The sequence below is a fragment of the Octodon degus genome, unplaced genomic scaffold, assembly GCF_000260255.1.
Source record: "Octodon degus isolate 3935 unplaced genomic scaffold, OctDeg1.0 scaffold00060, whole genome shotgun sequence".
NCBI lineage: Eukaryota > Metazoa > Chordata > Mammalia > Rodentia > Octodontidae > Octodon > Octodon degus.
Genome location: NW_004524636.1, coordinates 238,443 through 259,035, shown reverse-complemented (window position 1 = coordinate 259,035; position 20,593 = coordinate 238,443). Strand labels below are relative to the sequence as shown.

The 20,593-nt window shown below is 52.0% G+C and overlaps 1 protein-coding gene across 3 annotated transcripts in view; it reads right to left on the bottom strand.

Annotated features, from left to right (window-relative positions):
• The window catches only part of Sirpa (signal regulatory protein alpha), a 39,574-nt gene extending 19,206 nt beyond the window's left edge, over window positions 1-20,368 (bottom strand). For 2 of the 3 annotated variants that reach the window (XM_023718576.1, XM_023718578.1), the window contains exons 1-3: window positions 20,003-20,368; window positions 19,293-19,380; window positions 1,344-1,700 (exon numbers count right to left, since the gene is read on the bottom strand). In XM_023718576.1, coding sequence (XP_023574344.1) covers window positions 1,344-1,700; window positions 19,293-19,371 — 436 coding nt within the window. In that variant the 5' untranslated portion in view covers window positions 19,372-19,380; window positions 20,003-20,368. The remainder of the gene's footprint in view (window positions 1-1,343; window positions 1,701-19,292; window positions 19,381-20,002) is intronic. The other variant, XM_023718577.1, reaches the window with a different exon arrangement.
• Between the last annotated feature and the right edge of the window lie 225 nt (window positions 20,369-20,593).

The window sequence follows — 20,593 nt, the reverse complement described above, 5'->3', positions numbered from 1 at the left end:
TTATAGCAGCACAATTTGTCATAGCTAAATCTTGGAAATGACCCAGATGCCCATCAACTGAAGAACAGATAAAAGATGTGGCTTTTATACAATGGAATACTACTCAGCTATAAAGAAAGATAAATCCAAGGTTTTTGTAGGTGACTGAATGTAACTAGAGACCATACTCAGTGAAGTAAGTCAGATGTGCATGTGTAAACAATGTATTGTCTCCCTAGTGTAAGAAACTGAAAGAATAAATAAGATCCAAAATGTACAATAGACATTTGTGAAAGGCAAAAAAGCTGCTAAAAAGGAAAGAACAACTGGGATGGGAGAAAGGAGAAAAGAAGGACAGCTAATATCTATGCTACTAATTTCTATTAATTCACTAAAAGGAACAGTTAAGTGATCAATCATACATGACTGTATCTGGTAATCTGAGCAACTACTTTGAAAATAACAATATGCAATAAACACTGTTAATTTCCCATCACCTTGTTTTGAAATTCTGTTTTTTTTTTTTTTTATTGTCTTTAAAATGTAAAAAGGTCTTTGTTGCTGATAGTCCTCTAATCAGGCGCTAGAAAAAGGTCACTGGGCCTGTGGACGGAAACCTAAAATGAGCATTTTTGCTGCCTCAACCAAGAAGCTCCTACATTACCCACACAGGGACTCTCCTCCGAGTAGAGGACCCACAGCATCAGTGCCTGTGACAGCCGGTGCCCAATACATAGGTTTTGCAGGAAAACCCAGGGCAAAGGGCCAGCCTCTCAGCAGCTCCTCTGGCCAGGGCATCAGACCCCACAGGGAGCCTGAGCCTGTCAAGATCTTCTCACAGAGCTGTTTCATCACAGGAAACAAGGAAAACAGGTCTGTCCCTTTCCCACCTGGGCAGACTGGGCCTCAAAGAAGGAGAACATAAGCTTGGTGGCGAGAAAGCTTCAGCCAGGCGGCTCCCTGCTGTTTTCCATGATGTCCAGAACCTGCATGAAGCAGGCCTTAGTGCTGTGGCATAGAGAGCACTCCCGCACCTGGGGAAGGCACCCTCTCGGGCAGCAGGTGAGGCCTGACCCTGCAACTGGGCATGTCACTCAAAGGACTGGGGGACAGCAGAAAGGCAAGGTCTATGGAGCAGACACATGAGATGCAGAAGGCCCCCATTTATGAGCCACATGAAGCAAATGGTGTGGCCTCTGCAGACCTCAGTTTCCCTGATCTGCAGAAGAGGCGACACTAGATCATAAACATGAGCACCCAGCACCCTGCCTGCTTCTTAGCTGGTGCTCAGAGGATGGAGAGTGTGATGACTCCTGACCTACTGTCACACAGAGGGCTGAGGGCTGTACACAGGCGGTACTCACCACGCACAGACAACTTGGTGCCTCCTCCAGACTGAAACTCCTTATCCTGATTGGCTGTTTTCTGAAACTTCACACAGTAGTAGGTGCCAGCATCTTCTGGGGTGACGTTCCTGATGTGGATGGAAAAGTCCTTGTTGTTTCTCACTGTGGTGTCTGATACATTTGTGACTCGGGGGAAGTGGCCTCCTTTGAAATTGTAGACTAACTCCTGGCTTTGTCCTTGCCCCTTGTACCACAGGATGGGTCCCACAGGGTACAGGGAGGTCACAGTGCACTGCAGAAGGGCCTTCTCTCCAGCAGCGACTAACACTGGCTTCTCAGGCTGAATCACCTTCAGAGCCTCTTCTGTGGCTGCTTCTGGGGGGAGACACAGAGCAGTCAGTCGTCACCCTGAAGCCCCGAGTGCTTACCATGCGTCTATCAGCAGTGAGTTTCTCTGAGTGCACAGCCCTGGAGTTCAGCACACTACATGTAGCATCAACTGCGCCCTCCTCAGGTCCTGCACCTCAAGACTCTAGTATCAGCGTGGAAGCTGAGGCAGAGAAGTCAGTCCACGCAAGAGTGGGAATTTGCCTGCCTGAGCCCTCTGTGGAGGAGTGCTGTCTGACCTGGGCTCTGGAATCCAAATCTGCATTTAGTAGGCAGAAGGGAGCCTGGCGTTGGGACAGAGGGGCCAGTGTGAGCAGGGGAAGCAGGCCACCTGGGACAAGTGGGGCTCTCCAGGACTAGGAAGCAGGCCCTGAGTAGGAAGCTATATCAGCCATCTGATAGTAGTGGAGTAGGAGAAAGAATGTGGGCTTGGGCCAATGTGACCAATGGCTTTCTGGGTCTTCCAGGATTGTCACTTAGATGAGTGAGAAGATGCAGTTGCTCTTTCACTGCCACAGGCTGCATGGATAGAAGTGCTGCCTGTGGCTCGGTGCCTTTTACAACTCTCAGCCTCAGTTTCCTCATCTACAAAACAGTTGCTATGAGCTCATCCTGATGCATCTCTGGCAGAACCAAACAGCCTGAGCTGGTTTGAAACCCAGTGTGGCCTCATTTGTGTGTGCCCCTAATTTACCCATCTCTCAGTTTTCTGATCCATGAGCTAGGTAGAATCCCTCCCAGCTGCCTGCCTTATTCTGAAAATAATGTTATACAAAGAACTCCCACAATGCCTGGCTGAGCAGAGAAGCTGCTGTCATCACAGAATAAATAAGTGAAAAAGGGCTGTTGCTTCAACTTTACTCCCTCAGACCCTTGCTGCTGTCCCTCAGCATATGGTCCTGTCCCTGTACGTGGCTGTGGCCCGTGTACACACTGTGTACTGGGAATCATCTCTCGATTATGTGTACAGTCATGTGCCACTGAATGACAGGGACAGAGCAATTTTATCATCATGTGAACATTATGATATAACTACACAAATCGAGACGGGATGGCCTCCTTATACACTGAGGCGTGTGGTTCGTACTGCAGTACATGGGGTCCGCTGTTAACCAGAATGAGGTACGTGGTACACAACTGTGATAGTGACTGCAATGTATATGGTTATGCCAGATTGTGTAGGGAATAACAATGACAACAGAAATCTGCACTTGTTCAGTATAGACACAACCATCACAGGCCTCACTCTCATCTACAGTTGGTCAAATATGTGGATGTGGAACTTGAGGATATGACAGACAAATGTCACAGAGATAGTGGAGGCACCGACAGGCATGCCAGAGGGAGCTCCGGTAGGAGAAAGGGAGCTTAAGGCAGTCAGGCAAGAGTAGCGCTTGATACACGGAGGGACAGGTGATCCAGGTCCTCTCCTGGGCTCTGGACTGACCGTCAATGTGACCTTGTCCAGTAGCAGGCTGTAGCAGATTCCTTCAGCAGTCCCTTCTGCTCTGGCTGGCAGGAGAGACCCTCTGAGTTTGTCCACCAGCCACTTGCCTGGTACCATGCCATTGACAGGAGAGTGCTTGTGAGAAGGGAGGCTCATGTACCCAATTGCCCTCGGGGGTAGATGGTACATGGGGACAGCCCAGGGCTTTAATGCAGACGTGGCGCTTGTCCTGTCTCTCTCCCCCTCTCAGCCATAGGGCTCACCTAAGGCTGCATTCTTAGGGCAGGGTGAGCAGAGTCTCCAAGTCCTAGCCAGAGCACAGTGTGATTGTCACAGAACAAGGAAGAAATCAGAGTCACAGAGGTCAGGCAGGGACTCAGCCAGCATCAGCCAGCTGTGGTGGGGAGGCGCAAGTGGTGGCCAGGAGAGCAAGGGCACACAGAGGTACAGGCCAACCTGGGGCTTGCTGAGCCAGGAAGCCATGCAGGAGCCACGCAGGAGCCTCTGCAGCACTGCCGTCAGCTGCCAAGAGCACCAAGCCAGGGCATCCCCAGGGTGTACTCCAACATGTGTGGCTGGTCAAAACGCAAATGCTGCCTGGCGGAGCACAGGCCCTGGGCCAGCAGACAAGAACAGATGCCCCCAGCTTAGCAGCTCTTCTCTCACTCCTGTTCTGTCATCCACTACATAGAGTTCCTGCACCTACCACCATGCCTGTACAGTCACAAGGACCACGAGAGATCTGCACATAAGCAACTGCTGTACGCATTTGGTTAAATGCTAGCTCCTCTCCCTATTACTACCACATGGCTGTATTATCAACATATTCCGTTTTCTCAGGATTGTTGCATCTCACACTAGGATTCTGGGTCCACAAGGGACTGTTTCCAGCCTCCTGCCTAGAGCAGTGTCGGCGGGGCCTCAACAAACATATGCCGAGTGAACACAGGGCTGTGTGGTGGAAGAAGAGGTTTTATTTGCATGGTGACCCCGGCAAATTCCGCCTCCAGGTCTCTTCCCTCATCTGTTCAGTGGAGGGAATGCTGGCCTATTCTGGAGCTGGCTATTATTATCCTTATCAATAACAGCGGCGCATAACAGAGGCGCTGTGAGTCAGCACTGGGGCAGGTGCGCCGCACTCAGGAGTGGCTGTGGATTCCGTGCATGGCAAGCTGGAGCAGAACTATTCTAGTGGTGCACCAGAGGCCGGTAATCACACCCCAGGAAGGCGACAATAAAATCTGCACTTGGATAGGACTGGCTCCCCCTCTTCTTCTTTTTTTCCCTAGCTCCTCTCAAGCTCTCTCCACCAACTACAGCCAGATTTAGGCATCTTAATTAATTAGCTAGTGTTTATAAAGCGTTTGAAGAATTTTAAAAGTGCGACGTAAGTGCCAAATATTATTTTAATCTGAGTATGTGTGGTTTTTTCCCAGCAGAAAGCTTTTTGGTTTTTTCTTTGCTTGCTATCTTTTCTTTTTCTCTGCAGGTTCTGTTCTGGGAACTGGGCTTGTTAAAAATTGGCTCCCTCAGTCTGAGCCTGGGGTCACCACGCTGGCGCAGCTGATGAAACCATTTCCTGCTTTCCCTGGCCCAGCTGGAAGGGCGGCACCCGTGCAGGGGCCCGAGCCCGCCTGCTGGAGGACAGGGTGGCTGGTGCTGCCGCACTGGTGGAGAGGAGGCTGGGACAGTCTTTGGGGCAAACATTTGGCAGGAAGAGGAGGGCAGAGCCTGCACTGGGCTGTTTCCCAAGGAAACACCCCACGTATGGAGAAAGTCTCCATAAAGGTCTCAAAAAGTTGGGAAACAATCTAAATGCCCAGTGACCAGGATGGCTAAGTGAATGACAGCTTGTCTCTTACACAGAATTACAGGCAGCCACAAAAAACTGTTACAATGAACACTACAGTAATATGGACATTTTTCATGCTGTAATTTTAAATAACATGGTGGTTATGCAAACAAAACCTGTTCATTGCAAAGCATTTAGAAGAAACAAAAAAGTGTAAAAACAAAATAATAATCTCATATAATACCATCAAAGATAACTGCAATCAACATTTTGATGTGTTGTAGTTAAAATACAAGTGAATAAAAACAATGTAAAATCACACCTCTGAATATAAGAATACAGGCAAACATTTTACTTCATTCATTTAAAGGTTCTTCTAAAAATGAAAAATGTCCTAAATATCCAAGGAGAGGAGTAATATCTACTGTGGCGGATCCATCTCATGGCCAGATCCACAGTCGGAGAAGCTAAGGTGCAAAGCACAGCAGGAGCACTTGGCAAGGCAGAGGCGTGCGCTCAGCGTTAGAGTCACTGTGACCCCAAGCTTCTGGTTTTGGGGGATGTTAAAGATTAGTAGTGTGCCTAAGGAGAGTCACATGGAGAGAAAACTTTCTCTCAGGCTTCCACAGAGAGCCAATTGGTCAAGCATTGGTTATGACTAGTCTACAGGGCGGACACTGACAAAGGATCTGCAATCTGCGGTACAGGGTTACAGGACAAATCCTGCGGGGACTTGACTGACCTTATCAGATACAAAAGTTACATTTCTTGTTGCACAGGTCTTGCTTTATCTTGGTCTTAAACATCTAGCAGAAAAGTATAAAAATGAGGTATATAAAGTAAAGCCATATTAATATGCTAGGCTGCAAAAGGCTCTAGTCAACAACTTCTGCAGATAACCCCCTACTATTGTGGACTGCTGGACTGTGTTGGATTGTTTTGCTGAATTCAAGCACCTATAATATTTAGATGCCAATAGAATACCCATCTCTGACAGGACTGAACTGGAGAGGGGGGATACAGAGGAAGGACCATTTTGTATTTGTATATACAGAATAGTTAGGATAGATGTACGGCTGCTTTCGCTTGGTTCAGTGAGAGGAAGGATTTGTAGTGGTAGTATTTGGACAGGATGTCATGGCTGTTTCTTGTGCTGTGGATGACCGCTGAGAAGATAACAATGTGCAATGTATTAATTGCTGAAAATGCCCTATTAATCAGCTTGGAAAGTGTCTCATTGATATTTGTTACTCAATAAAAAAAAAATTAGCAGTGATCTCATTGGAATGGCAGATTTACACGGGATTGTGCTTTTATGTTTTCTGTTTGCATTACTTGTGCAAGGGAAGAATTGAAGGAAAATCTGTATTTTCATTATGATTGGGACTTTGTAAGACAAAACAAATCTATTTTTATTTATAAAAATAAATAAAACAACTGCACGGTACCACCCAAAGGTACAAAATGCAATTCTTTGGATTATGAATCTAAACTCATGGAGGCTGTCTCTATCTCTATCTTTGGGTCTTTTTCCTATTTTCTAAACTAGATGAACATTAAAGAACACATCTAGTATCTTGGGCTAGGGATATAGCTCAATGGTAAAGTGCTTGCCTAGCACGCACAAGGCCCTGGTTGGATTGGATGGCCAGCAGCATGAAAAGACACACACCCCACAAAATACATACAGTATCTTATGGATATTACATGTTTATTGTTCTAACGAACCTCCCCCTGGGGATTTTTGTTTCATATGATTGCCTGCTTGTTTTTTTTTTTTTTTTTTTTTGTTTGTTTTTATTTTTACAATACTGGGGACTGAACCCAAGGCCTTGGGTCTGCTAGGCAAGTTCTGTACCACTGAGCTACAGACAGGTTTTCACTAAGTTGCTGATCTTGAATCTTCTTCCTGTCCCAGCCTCCTGAGAGCTGGGATGAGAGGTGTGCTCCTTTTGTTCACTGTTATTTTCCCATCTCCTAATAACTGTGTTTCGTAAGAAAATATGCTCATAAACTTTGCTAATGGACTGACCAACTGCATGCCAAGAGAAAGAAGTCTAAGAAGGTAAGACAAACCCAATCTGGGAAATAAGAGTGGAGGTGGGACGGAAAGGGGCACATATTTTTGTTACTTTATAGTAAATAATATATGGAATATATATTTTTTGCGGTAAACATTTTGGAAAAAAATGTAAGTAATGAAGCTTAACATATGAATAGGTGGCCTAAGGGGGAAGTAACTGCCAAGCGTCTGCTCTAAGAGGGACTCAGTCCGCAGCACACGGATGGCACACAGCACAAGAGTGGTCAGTGACAGATTATAGGATCCTCCCGTGTGCCAGATCCCAACTGAGCGCTGTGATGACCATGTCCCTGAAAACACAGTTGAAATAACTCAAGTGATTGTGCTCCAAGGGCCCCAGCTGCTAGACAGCTGGCCCCCGGTCACCTCTGACCCCTTCTGCTGACCTGCTGCCCCCCACCTCCTGCCTTCGCATCCTTCCTCAATTGGTTAAGGAAAGCTAGACCCCTGTGTCAAATGCCACCAAAAGATGCATTTAATGTGGGGACTAGGAACTGACCATTGAGCCTGAAAATACATACTCGACTTTAAAAAAAAAATAATGCTTATGTGTGGCTTTTGACATTAAGAGTAAAACAACTTTCACAAAAACTGGATGACTTTTCTAATGGAGAAAACAAATCAGCCTAGAACTGAAGTGTGTGAGGAGGCGGGGGTGGGGGGCGCCCTGGTGTGACTCCCCCAGAACTGTGACTCATCACAGAGAGAGCATAGCTAATGTGTGCGCATCTCCACAGATGACCTTCCTCAGGGACATGCCCTGCTGCTTGCATAGGTGCTGGCCATCCCCTCAGGCCGTGGGCAGAGTCCTTGCACTGCCTGGAGCTCAGCGTCCCAAGACACCTTGAATGACACCCCAGCCCCACAGCGAGGCAGCACAATTCCCCATCCCCTGGCCACTATCAGGGCTCACCATTCCCTGGGGGCCGTGATTTACCACGAATGGGGTACCCAAGCAGTTTTCTGTGTATTCTGGTTGTGATTTAATGGCTCATGTGTGCTCTGCAGGAGTGTGAAAAAGAACAGATGAATGTAAGTGTGCCTGTGTGTGGAGAAAGTGTACACACAGGACGTAGTATTGGAATATATAAAATATATAAACACTGTTTTAAAGGGGGTGCACACAGGATGTGGCGTAAGTGTGTAAAAGAACACAGAACAGGAGTGTGCATACAAGTAACCACACAAGAGAAGCAAACATGAATGCGTGCACTTGTTCCTGAGTGTGCAGAGCACAGGCACCCACACATGCACACGGGTGGGCACATGGGGCTTGTGAGCATGCAGAGATGATACACTGTGCAGGAACATCTTGAGGCGCAGCACGAGTGTCTGCATGTGTGGGTGAGTGGACAGAGGCAGGAGGGTGCAAACTACGGGAGGGGAGGGGCCCGGCTGTGCATAGGGATGCAAGGAGATGTCTGGAAGACTATGAGCGAGACTGGGGGTGGCCGTGAATGTGTGCATGGGAGGGTGACAGCCGTCCACCAGGGCTCCTGCGGGGCCTGACTTAGCTGCACCTGGCACCTGACCCCGAGAGATGGCACCAACCTCCCACAGCAGAGCCTACTATGTGCCATCAGAGCGCATGGAGGTGGAGGACACAGAGGCTGGATTCCTCAAGAGGTCACCCCTCCACGCAGATGCCTGGATTCCATGGGTCCCATGTGGGGGTTTCGGGCTCTGATGGCCACGGCCACATGGTGATTGCCCTCTGGCGTCAGGGTGATTCTTTCGTGCTGTACCATCCTCTGCTGACAGGCCCTGTTCTGGATACCACAGGACAGACAGAGAGAGCTTGGCTCTGTCCCTGACAACAGCTCACTCTGTGGGGATCCTGCACATGGACAACCACCATGCAGATACTTGGGACCATCAGCATCGCCAGAGCAGGCTTGGGGGTGGGGGCTGAGAAGACTTCTTGGAGGTGGTGATATCTGAACTGGGTGAAGGAGGACATAAGAACGAAGATACAGAGGAGAGATAAGACCCCAGTAGGATCCAGGGACCAGGGCCATGTCATAGGAACTCACTCCTAGTAAACTGCCAGGGGCTGGCTCAGGACAGGGCTAACTTGGCACCTGCAGGATGGTTCAGGTTGCCCAAAATGCTCTGCTGGTACTGTCTGATAAGGCCACTAGACATGGCACTGGATGCTATGGTGGAAACTGGCATGGCACCAAAGGGCCATGTGGCCAGGTTGGTAAAGTGGGTTCCCTCCCTCGGCTCCACCTGCACAGTCTGAGGACAGACCCCTGTGCCACATCCCTAGTGCCCCACCCCCAAGTGAAAGTGAACTTCTAAGGTGCCAAGCCAGGGCTGAACTTGGGCTCTGAGGCCAGGGGCCCATCTTCTTGTCCTCAGTAAGGCAATGTACAAAGTGGCTTTTCTCCAAGCCTCCTGCTCCCCCACATGTAAACAGGAGACCCAGCACTCTCTCTCAAAAGCGCACACTTATTGAGAGGAAGAGCTGGACGAGATACCATTTCCCTGACTGCTCACTCTCATGTCCCACACACTGCCATTGGTAGGTCCAGCCAGCTTAGCTCGAGAGAAACCCGACTCTGACATCCTCTGTTGTCCACCACGCTATTATTGCTCGCTTGAACGCTTATTGCAGTGGGCTCCCTGCCTCATCTCCCTACAACCCACCTGTAGCCAAGGCAGCCTCCAGGCCTAAGGCAGGCGACACCTTCAGGTCCTCCTGAAGCCTCTGCTGCACTCAGACTGAGGGGCCTGAGAGCCTGCCTCTTCCACTTAACTTTAGTGCCTTTCTCCCTCCCCAAGGCTTCCCTTAAGTCCTCCAAGAGCAAGGACATGGGATTTCTGAACAGGTTTGGTTTGAATTTTCCCCCTCCTGCCCACAAGACCCCAGCAGATGTCTTAACCCTGATGGACCTCTGGCTCCTCATCTGAAGAAAGGGGATGATGATGGGGATGGTAACTCAACTAGGGCAGTGCTGAGGACAAAATGGGCTGGTGCTGTAAAGAGCTGAGTGTCACACCTGGTTCAGGGTAAGGATTCAGTGCAGGACAGCTCTCCCCATGCAGCTGGTATTTAAAGGTGAAGGGATGACAGGTAAGCTCCTGAAATCGGTGGGACTAAGAGCTTCCCTAAGGTGGAAGCAGCTCTGCCTTAACTTTACATATAAGACCACTTGGGAGCAGGGCCTGTGGGCAGGCCGGGCACCTCAGGAAGGGGACAGGGACAGGGAGGATCAGAGGCCCTGACGTGTGGGGCTGGATTCAGACAGAAGTCGGACGGAAGGACACATGCTGAGGCCTGGAGAGAGGCCGAGCCCAGGTGGTGTCCTCCCAGCCTCCAGCCCCACTGCTGCACTGAGACCAACCCCAGTGGCAAGCGGCCACACTCAGGGGGCAATGCCCAGACTGGGCTGGACCTGGAGAAGAGACTGCTACTGTCACCACTCCTCCTCCAGAAGTGGATGCAGAGACCCAGGAGGCAGGATCCAAACCTTGCAGCCCATGACCACCATGTCTGATCACCTCTCCCTCAGCAGGGCTGCTCCAGCTCAGGCTTCTGCATTCCTGACCTGCCAAGGCTGTGCCCACACTCTTCCGGCCAAGATAAAGGCTCCCTTACAAATGACACGCATTTATTAAACGGCATTTGCTAAGGTTTCAGCACACTCTACTGCCACCAGCAGACAGTCCCTGGACGGATTTTTTCCTGAGCTGACACTATTCACTGGTTCCTTTTATAGAGCTTTTTGCAGCTCACAAAAGCACTTTCCACAGCTCTTAGTTTTCTTAACCCTCCAAAGGCTCTGGGAGGGAGAAACAGCCATAACCCCAACATTTCCACTTTGCAGATGGGGAAAACGAGGCTTAAAGCTGGGCACAGAGCCAGGACATGGCACTCGCTGGGTTGGGGCTCAGGCTGGGCCCCACTGTGGGGGACTGGGTGGGATGGGGCAGTGGCCCCCACCCTGTCACCCAGGCCAGGGGAGCAACACTAGCACCTGGGCAGGAGGCTCAGCAGCGGAGAGCCCTGCCAGAGGGCAGCCATGCTAGGCCTGCACTTCAGAGGTGGAGCAGGGAATCCACCGCTCCAGTGATGACACAACAGTAACAGGAATAGCAACAACGGCTAACGAGCACCGTGGCCCTGGGCGTGACAGCCTCACCAACCTCTGCAGGGACCAGCAAGACAGGCTGTCACCACCCACACACAGCACAGAGGACCAAACTGAGGTCAGGGAGGCACCACCACCTGGTCAAGGTCAGGAAGCTGCTGAGGGGTATGAGACCACTTCTGTCATTCCCACTTCCACCCAGACCACTCCATGCAATGACAGTGGCTGTGGGAGAGGCTAAAGAGGCAGCTCCGAGCCAGGCCCTACAAGCCCAGGCCTGGCCACGAGTGCGTGCCACCTATGGCACCATGTTCCACAGTGCACAGCGCTAGTCATTCATCATGGTGTCTAAAGCGGGGCAGGTGGTTCTGTGGGACTGGAATTTTAAACACAATTCCAAGCTTTCTTTGCCACCTTCCCCTACCCCACCCTCAGCACTGAGGCTTCTGTGCTTCCTGACATTCAGCATTATGGGCAGGGATTTGAGGACTGGTCCTGGCCTGGGCCAGAGGTGGGACTGTGCAGCTGTCAGGGGGCCAGGCCTGCCTGTGCAACCTCATGGCTCTGCCCTCCTCTTTAAAGAGTAATTCTCAGGCTGGGGAGATAGCTTGGTGGTCTAAATGCCTGCCTGGCAAGTGCAAGGACCTGGATTTGATCCCTGGTACCGCATGCCCTGCTGGCCCTGGAACCCCAGGTGTGTCATGCTGGCCCCTGAAACCAGGCATGGTGGTGCACACCTGTAATCCCAGTGCTGGGGAGGCTGAGACAGAAGGATCACTATGAGTTCAAGCTGCATAGTGCGACCCTGTACCAAATCAATAAAGATTTTTAAAAGTTTTTAAAAAAATGATTAACAACAACAACAACAAAAGAGCAATTCTCATAGTTGCCTGTTCCTCTGCTGTGCTATCTGGATTTGCCCCTCTACTGTGTGCCAGACCTGTGAAGAAGCGAGGACAGTCCCTACAATGAGAGCTCAAGAGGTAGCTTGCATGCTTGTGGTGGAGGAAGCGTTGAAATCTTGAAACAAATATAGAAATAGGGAGGAGCACTAGGAAACAAATAAATTTGGCACAGTGATGGAGAATCACAAGGTGAACCTCATTTAGAATGGGGTGCCAGGGAACAGCATCTGTGGAGGTGAGACGGCAGTGGAAATCTGAAGGAGACCAATGCCAGGCAAGGTGCTCCAGCAGGACAGCACATGCAAAGGCCCTGGGGTGGGAAGGAAGCCAGGACAGATGAGGGCCAGAACCAAGACCACCAAGGATGAGGCTTTCTGAGGCAGCAGAGTGGTAAGCGCCAGCAGGGCAGGATACACGCTCCAGCAAAAGGGCAGGCCCTGAAGGTCCCTGGCATTATTCTAAAAGCAGTGGGAACCTGAGAGGTGGGCACAGAACAGATGCAGTCCAGCTGCTATGGGTGAAGACACCAATGGGGGCAAGAGTAGAAGCAGCCGTGAGATACTGAAGCATAGGGGCTTGGATTCAAATGCTTACTCAGCACTAGAAAGCTACTTCCTCTCTGAGGCTCAGTTTCTCTCCCATAAAAACAGGTGGGAATTCAATGAGATAAAGCATACAGAGCCCATCATGTGGCCTGACATGCTCACTGAACCCAGTCCCACTCATTCTGGCCCTGACCTCCGTCATGTTTCTATTCACTGTCCCTGCACAGGTCTCCCTGCTGTGCCTGGACCACAGCCAGCTTATCTCAGCCCCAGGGCCTTTGCACTTGCTGTCCCTCTGCACAAAAGACTCTTCTCCCAATATTCCTATGGCAGCTACCTCAGTTTCACCAGGCCTCTCTGCTTCTCAGGGAAATCATCTTTCTGTCCCCATCTAATCTTTATTTCCTCTTTTCTAGTTTCCTTTTTGGCACTTGACTCTACCTGACATAATTTGTTTACTTAGGCTGGGTTTTTCTTCCTCACTAGAATGTCAGTTCCACGACAGCAAGTGCTTTTGTCTGTCTTATCCACAGCTGTATCCTCCCCAAGCACCTGCAGCATAGAGTAGATGTCCAATCTACTGGCACATAGTAGGGGCTCAAAAATATTGTTCAACAAATAGTTACAATTAAAAGAGCTTAACAAAGGCAGCGCTGTGGTTAATAAGGAACCAGGGCTTGCAACTAGGCTTCAGTGTTCCCAGGCTGTGTGGCCATGGGAGGAGCCTGCATGGCTTTGGGAGTCTCAGCTCTCTGATCTGTGGAATGAGGAAGGGCTCGGTGCTTTGCAGATTGGGGTGAAGATGAAGCAACGTTACACATGAAGAGATGCACATCAGAGCACAGTCTGGGGCCACCCGGTCTAGCACTCACTCTCTTTACAGTCTTCCCCCAAGCCCATACCCCCAGCAAAGCAAGGGCCAGGCGCTACAGGAACGTGGGGGGTTGATCAGTGTCAAAGCTGAGGTACATTACATCATTCCTTCTCACTCTGCATATATTTGAAATTTTCCAAACTAAAAAGATGGAAGAGATAACATGTGTTCAGGGCTCAGCTTGTGCCAAGCACATGTGCGCTGAGTATCTCCTACCACGAGCTTCCATTTCTGGAGGACACCGAAGATCTGCTTGAAGAACGGGACAGTAGAGATAGCCGGGGTGCCACCACCCACTGGATCCAACTGGCTCTCCCAGTGGGGAGGCCAATCGCTCCCTCCCATCTCCAGCTTCCTATCTCCCTAGCTCCTGCGCAGACCTGCAGCATCTAACACCCTGTGCCCCCAAATGGACGCGCCAGGAAATCTTACAGACACAAAAGGCCATTCTCTATCACTTCCGACTTCCACCTCTGCTGGTGTGCACCTCCCTGCACCGTGGGCCTAGTGCGCCCCAAGACAGGAAAGATCTACCCTGTGTAGGGCTCCCTTAGCAGTCCTGCTCCGGAATGCTGGGAAAAAGGTTTCAGCTGTCAAAATAGATACTTCCTTCCCAGGGAGGAGAGAGGGGAGAGGGGAGCGAAGTGCTTCTTGGAAACATCCGCTGGCCCTACCTCTTAGAGGACACACTGATGGACAGAAATATGAGAGGAACCACGAAAGCAGGGTACCAGCACCCCCGGGCCAGTTTCCCTACCTGCCAAATGCAGCTAAGTGATGTCTAAAGAATGATGAGCAGCACAGGCTCTATGGGGACCTAATTCTGACACTGGCAGCCTCAGCCAAGTCTCTTCACCTCTCTGAGCCTCCATTCTTCACTGATGAAACGGGTCGGATGATAATGCTGCACACTGCCCAGGACTGCTGGATACCACTGGCGTCACATACACCAAACGTTGAACCCAGTAACTGGCCAGAAATGGTGGTTCCTATTATTACTTTAGTATTTTCTCATAGAATTCAGGGTCCTGCCAGATTCAGGGTTTCACGATGGAAACTTCCAGCAGAGCTCAGCTTTAAAAAGCTTTGGCCAGGACCCCAGGCAGCTTGGCATCCCACCATGCCTGGCCCCAGGTCTGTGTGTTTTCACTTTCTGGGCTGCACTGGGGGTGCTGGAGGGGAGGATGGAGCCTCCTTTCCAGGGCTGGGACTGCACAATTCCAGACCTGTGGATCCAGACAGAGCCACCTAGAGGCGGCTGCATCCAAGGTGGTGCTCAGCCCTGAAACCCACAATTACAGCTCAGTAGCCTGGGTTTCTGTGCAATGTGTCCATCCCCCAACAGCACAAAAGCCTCAAGGAAAACATCACGCAGCACAGCATTGATTTCACTTACTCTGCCACTCTGGTTGCTTTCTGAGTCCTCACTATGCACCCTGAGCCCTGCTGGATGGTTTTACCAAAGCCCCAGCTTCACAGATGAAGAAATCAGAATAAAATGCTGATTACAACAGTGACTAATCTGTACTGAGTGCTGACTACACAGTAGCTGGCTTGAAGCATCAGTCCTTGAAACCGAACTGGTGATCCCATCCCTATTTTACAGATGAGAAAACCCAGACCCAGAGAGGCTTAGCAAATTGTCCAAGTAAGCAGCGAGGCTGGGGCTGACAGCCAGGCCTTTAGCATTGTGTAGCGCTAGACCTGTAGTGGCGAACCTTTCAGAGCTCTCTGTGACACCCCCCAACTGCGGCACGCGTGCCATAGGTTCCCCACCACTGCACTAGACTATGTTGTGTCTCTGTGTGGAGAAGCTACACCGTTGCTAAGGCTGCAGAAGCAGTTATGAGCGTTAAACAGGCAGGCACAAGGAGAACACAGTAAGCAGCCGCAGACAGGAGCAGATAAAAATCCATGGTTGGAGGCTCAGAGCAGGAGGTATAGCAGGCTTCAGATATAGGAGGACAAGGGGGTATAGAAAAGGGCATTTCTGGTGGTAGGAACAGCCTAAGCCAAGGTACAGAAATAAGAAGTATGCATTCATTTAAAAGCCAAACTAGATTAGGCTGCATATTGATGATTGTTACACAAATCCAACACATTTCATTCCTTGTTCTGGTAACCAGGGGCAATTATGTCCGACATGGGATTCTGTAGTGGGCACTCTGCTGGTCTTTCAGGTGCTAAGGTCCCTGAGCTAGCACAGCTCTAGGTTGCAGGGAAGGAACTGTTTCCCACAGCAACCCAACAGGTCAGCCCACCCTAAAACGTGAGTGAGAAATAGGGCTTCTCAGGAGCAGCCCAGGCCCCGCTGTTATGTTTTGTTTTTAAAAGAAAACTTGGATCAACAGCTCAACAGTTCTGAGTTGGGGAGCGACATGATCAGAGCTGTGTTGACAGGCAAGAAATCTGAGCACATTTGAAGAGCGGGGCGGGGAACCTTCGTTAGTCCGAGGCTACAAATAAGAAAATAACCTGTCGCACAGAGCCCTTGGAAGCAGTGAGCAGGCGTGTGGGATCCGCACAACACTTTTAGACTCCCTTCCTCTCTCACACCCCCTCTCCATCTGTCGCAAAGGGCACCGGGAAGACGCAGGAACATTCCAGCTCTGGGGGCTCCAGAGCTCCTCAGCCAAGATGGGGGGGTTCTTGTAGGGACCGCCTCCCTCCCCATGTGTTGTCTCCTGTGAAGGTCAAGGGCATCCAGAGTCCCCCCCTCACCTTGGGTGGCTTTCAGAGGACACCTTGTGACTCAGTCTAAAGCTTCTGCCCAGAGAAGGAGCCTGGCCCTAACTCTCCGAGTAAGTCCAAGAAGGCTTCTCCTCTCCACCTCCACCCCAGCTTAGACTACAAAATCCAGATTCAGTCATTTAATTGCTTCCATCAGATCGCCCAGCAGGCAGGCTCTCTTATCACTAATTTCTTGGGCAGGTTACACCTCAATTTTGGACTCAATTTTCCTCATCTATAAGATGGAGCCAACTATAAGAGCCAACTCCTGCATGGCTGATGAATGAGATAACAGCTAAAGCTCACAGCCTGGAATGCAGTTAACTGTTTAATAAACACTGCTTTTCCTCCCTCTCTCAACACATGGTTCACATTAGGACTTATCCATGCTGACTGCAATTGAGTATGAATCATGCCATGAGTCTCTGCAGAGTGGGTAAAGGAATAATTAATGGCCAGAAAGTACCCAGAGAACTCTACGGCTTTACAAGACCGCCTCACAGCCTGGCTGCGGCACAGCCAAACCCTTACTCCTTCTCTTCCTACGAAAGAGGAAGTGACGACAATTTTATCACTCAGGAAAGTACAGAAGAGCCACCAAAATGCCACCATCTACCAAGGGTCAGAGGTTCATGGAAGGCCCCAATGCCCCCAAGGCTAGCACACCGACTTGGCTTGGCCTCCTTTGGGCCAAGGCAAAGGAATTCACCTGAGGTCTGTCTGGAGGTGACCATAAGGTCATGAGGCCTAAATGGGATCAAGCAGGCTATAGTGTCAGGCCCTGTAGCCCCTGAATCATCTCCTGAGGTGTCCCAAGTCTCCCTCAGCTCAATTTGTGTCAGAAAACAAGCCCTTCCATTGGCTCCAAGAACATAGGATGATGACTTCATTGGAATCTTTTTAGAATTTCCCTTTGGCAGCAACTTGTGCCAAACGCAATCTTTGGAAACTTCTTACCCTGCCACCCCCAATGGGATAACTCACATGACCAGCACCCCACCACCACCAGTGATCATGTGAAGTCATAACAATCATGTGACCCCTCCCAGGACGACAGCTCTGCCTGACAGATACTAGCAGTCATTCAATCCACAGTCACCTTCCTAAGCCTGACATTTGAGTTTCTCACTCAAACAAATCCATTTTCTTAGAAAATTGGACAAGTACCTTCTTCTACCTTCCTGCCCATCTAGTCTGTCTCTTCTGCTTTGTCATAAATTTCATGCACCCAACCACAGAGGGAGTGGGCTAAAGTTTCACCTTTCAGTCAGACTAAGTGAATTTCATGCTGGGCCAAGGGTGCCCCCAGGGACCCAAAGGTACACAGTGAGAGCTGCTGGGAGCTCCAATGGCCATATGTCATCCCTTCCCTACCATCCTCAACCAAAAAATTCATTCTTGCTTCCTAAGATTTATTTATTTCAAAGTTAATCCGGGTCCCTCTGCTGCTCCCACTTTCTCAGGCTATTGATGCTGAATGGATTGGAACGGAAGTTTTATGGCCCAATCTTTACCATTTTATAGATTGTTTTTATAGGCAAAGGGGGGAGATGTGCTCATAGGAAGGTGTTGATGCTCTCAGCCAGTGCCCCAGCTAAGGCAGGCTGCCCATCCAAACTTGTTAATCAATGTCGTCGCTCATTTGCCAGGGTCTGAACCACAGGGTCCTGGGCAGAGAAGGGTCTGGAACAGACATTTAGAAATTAACTTGGGCCCAGTTCCCTACTTCAGGAAAATTAAGTACTTATAAGAGCTGCCTGTGCATTTCCAAGCCAGGGGAAGGAGGGCAGGGCAAGAGCTCAGACTTTTTGTAGAGATAAATGGCAAGCTCAGGCAGGAAGGTACAGATGAGATTCACTCAGAGGACAGACATGAAATCTACTAGTGCTTCTATCCACCCTGCAAAGAAAATGCTCTAACTGAAAAGAACAGGGGTCAGGAGGCACCTTGTGGGGTTCAGAGGAAACTGCCAGGCAGGGAGAAGCTGCTGTCCACTCCCCCTACTTCTCTTTCCACCCACACTTCGATAGTTCCTTATTTCTTCTTGCTATCAGATGGTTACCAGTCTCTAGGCAAATGCAAAGGGGGGGGGGGTGGTGAGCTCATCTTTACCTCCCTACCCAAGGGTGGGAGACGCAGGCACCCTTCTGTCCAGAACACAGCCTCAAGAGGCCGCAAAACAAGGTCCCCACACTCCTCTCCCTCCCAAACTCCATTTCTGTGCCCCTCATACCCTCCCAAAGGGCCCACGGTTTTGCAGAACCCCTTTAAGATGCAGAACTCCGGAATGGTGACCTCACCCCTTGGTGAACACACAGTAGCCTTCAGAGCCCGCCTGCCTGCCAGAGACAGCCAGGTGTTTGATGTAGGCCGACAAAAAAACATGCTCAGAGCCACAGGTAACAGCTTTGGAACACCTGGACTGCAGGGGGATGACTGGAAGCCCAGGACAGCAGCAGGAAAGGGGAGCAGTGAAGGGGGGGGGGGGCTGGAGGCGTGCTGCCAGAGGCTGTGCCAGCACAGGAACAATCCGCTGCGATTTCAGGGAGGATCTGTTGATCTCCGCAGCCCTGGCCTTCCCTCCTCTCTCCCTGGCTTTTTCACATGAACACTGTAGACTCTGAGGACCAGAGGGGCACTCTTGCCCAATCCCACAGCCTGTTCAGGCTTCATTTCAGGAGCGCCTGTGCCCCCACCGACTCCCTCTGACCCTCATGTCAAACCTGTGGAAAGCCTGAGTCTAGCTTCCAGAGATACCAGAGTGCCCTGTTCCGAAAGCCACTGTCAGTCTACATCTCCCACCCCGGCCAGGGTTGGGTGAACCAACTCATCTCTCAGCTCCAGTGCCAAGTACAGAACCATACTGTCACAGTCTATGGAGACAGACCTGCATAGAAAGAGTTCTCTCCTAGGTTCTAGCGGTGCTGTGTGACCTTGGCCAAGTCGCCGGCCCTCTCTGGGCCTGGGTATCTGAATCTGTAACCCTGGTTATAGGCATCTCTCCCCACTAAGGCTGTTTGGCAATAACCGAGCGGCTCCCAGTGGCGACCTGGGAGGCCCAAGCCCGCCGTTTGCAGAAGCCAGACGCGGGAAGTAGGGGTGCTTACCTGGCCAGGCACAAGTCGCGGCGAGCAGCAGGTAGAGCAGCGGCCCGAGGCGGCCGGGGGCCGGGCTGGCGGGCTCCATGGGCCGCGGCTGCGGAGCGAGGAGGGAGAGCGGCTGTGAGTGTGCGCCCGGCGGCGCAGGCTGTAGCGGGGAGATGACTAAGGCTCCCCCTCCTCCCTCCCCTCCGAGCGCGGCGCCCGAGCAGCCCGGGATCCGCCGCCGCCGCTATGGTGGGAGACCCAAGCCTTCGGCCCGGGAGCGATCAGGAGACGCAGCGGGAGAGACCCGAGGGCGCGCGAGCGGAGCTAGAGACGGCCAGGAGGCGGTGGAGGCGCGAGAGGGACGGACCCCAGGGAGCTGGGCGAGCGCCGGAGACACTGGGCGGCGAGCGGGGAGCGCGAGGGAGGGAGCGCGCGGGGCGGCGCAGCAGACAGCGCGGCCGGGCGGGAGAGCGCGCGGAGGGCAGGGCAGGGCAGGGGCAGCGCGGCCCGGGCCGGAGCACAGCTGCCCACCGCGGCCACCCGCCTGCCCGCTCTGTGCCGCGCTCCCCCTGAGGTCCCGGCGCCTGAAGCCCGGCCCGCTCCTTCCCTCTGCGCCCTAGCCTCCTCGCCCCGCGTTAGCCCCGGCAGCGCCCGGGGTGGGAGCGAGCTGTGCGCCTCCCGCGGGCGGAGGGCAGCGAGTGTCGCCCCCGCGCGGGCCCCACACCGCGCACCGGCCACGGCTGCAGCCCGGAGCCTCCGCGCCGCGCCGCCTGTTCGGAAGCCGGACCGCACGGATCCTGCTCTGGCTTCGGCTGTCGGCGCCCCAGTTCCCAGCCCGCACAGCGCCCGGGCCCTCCTCTTCCCTCCGCTCCCCTGCGCTCAGCGTCGAGCCAGCTCGGACCTGCGCCGCCGGGTGGCTGCGAGGCGAGGAAGCGCCGCCCGGGCTGCCCAGACTCCGGCCCCCGCTCCACTTTGCGCAAACTTGTTTTCGTAAGGTCAGCGCCGCGGGCTGGTCACATCCTCGTTTTAAGGTGGACTGGGGAAGTTGCGGCGACCTCCCCTGGCGGCGCACTCGGGCCGGGCTGTGGGCCCCAGGTCCCGCCCGCCAGAGGCTGCAGACGGCGGGCCGACCCGAGCCGAGGGGCGGGAGCTTCGCCTCCGCCCCTCCCCAATGGCCCTGCCTCCGCGTCCCAGCGCCGAAGGTCCGCCGAGGGGTAGGGGCGGGGCCAGAGGGGTAGGAATCTTTCCGAGCTGGGCCGGGGGGGAAGCAGAAGCAGGAAGTGAATGTAGGGGGAAGGGGGAGAGGAAGGAGAGAGTGATGG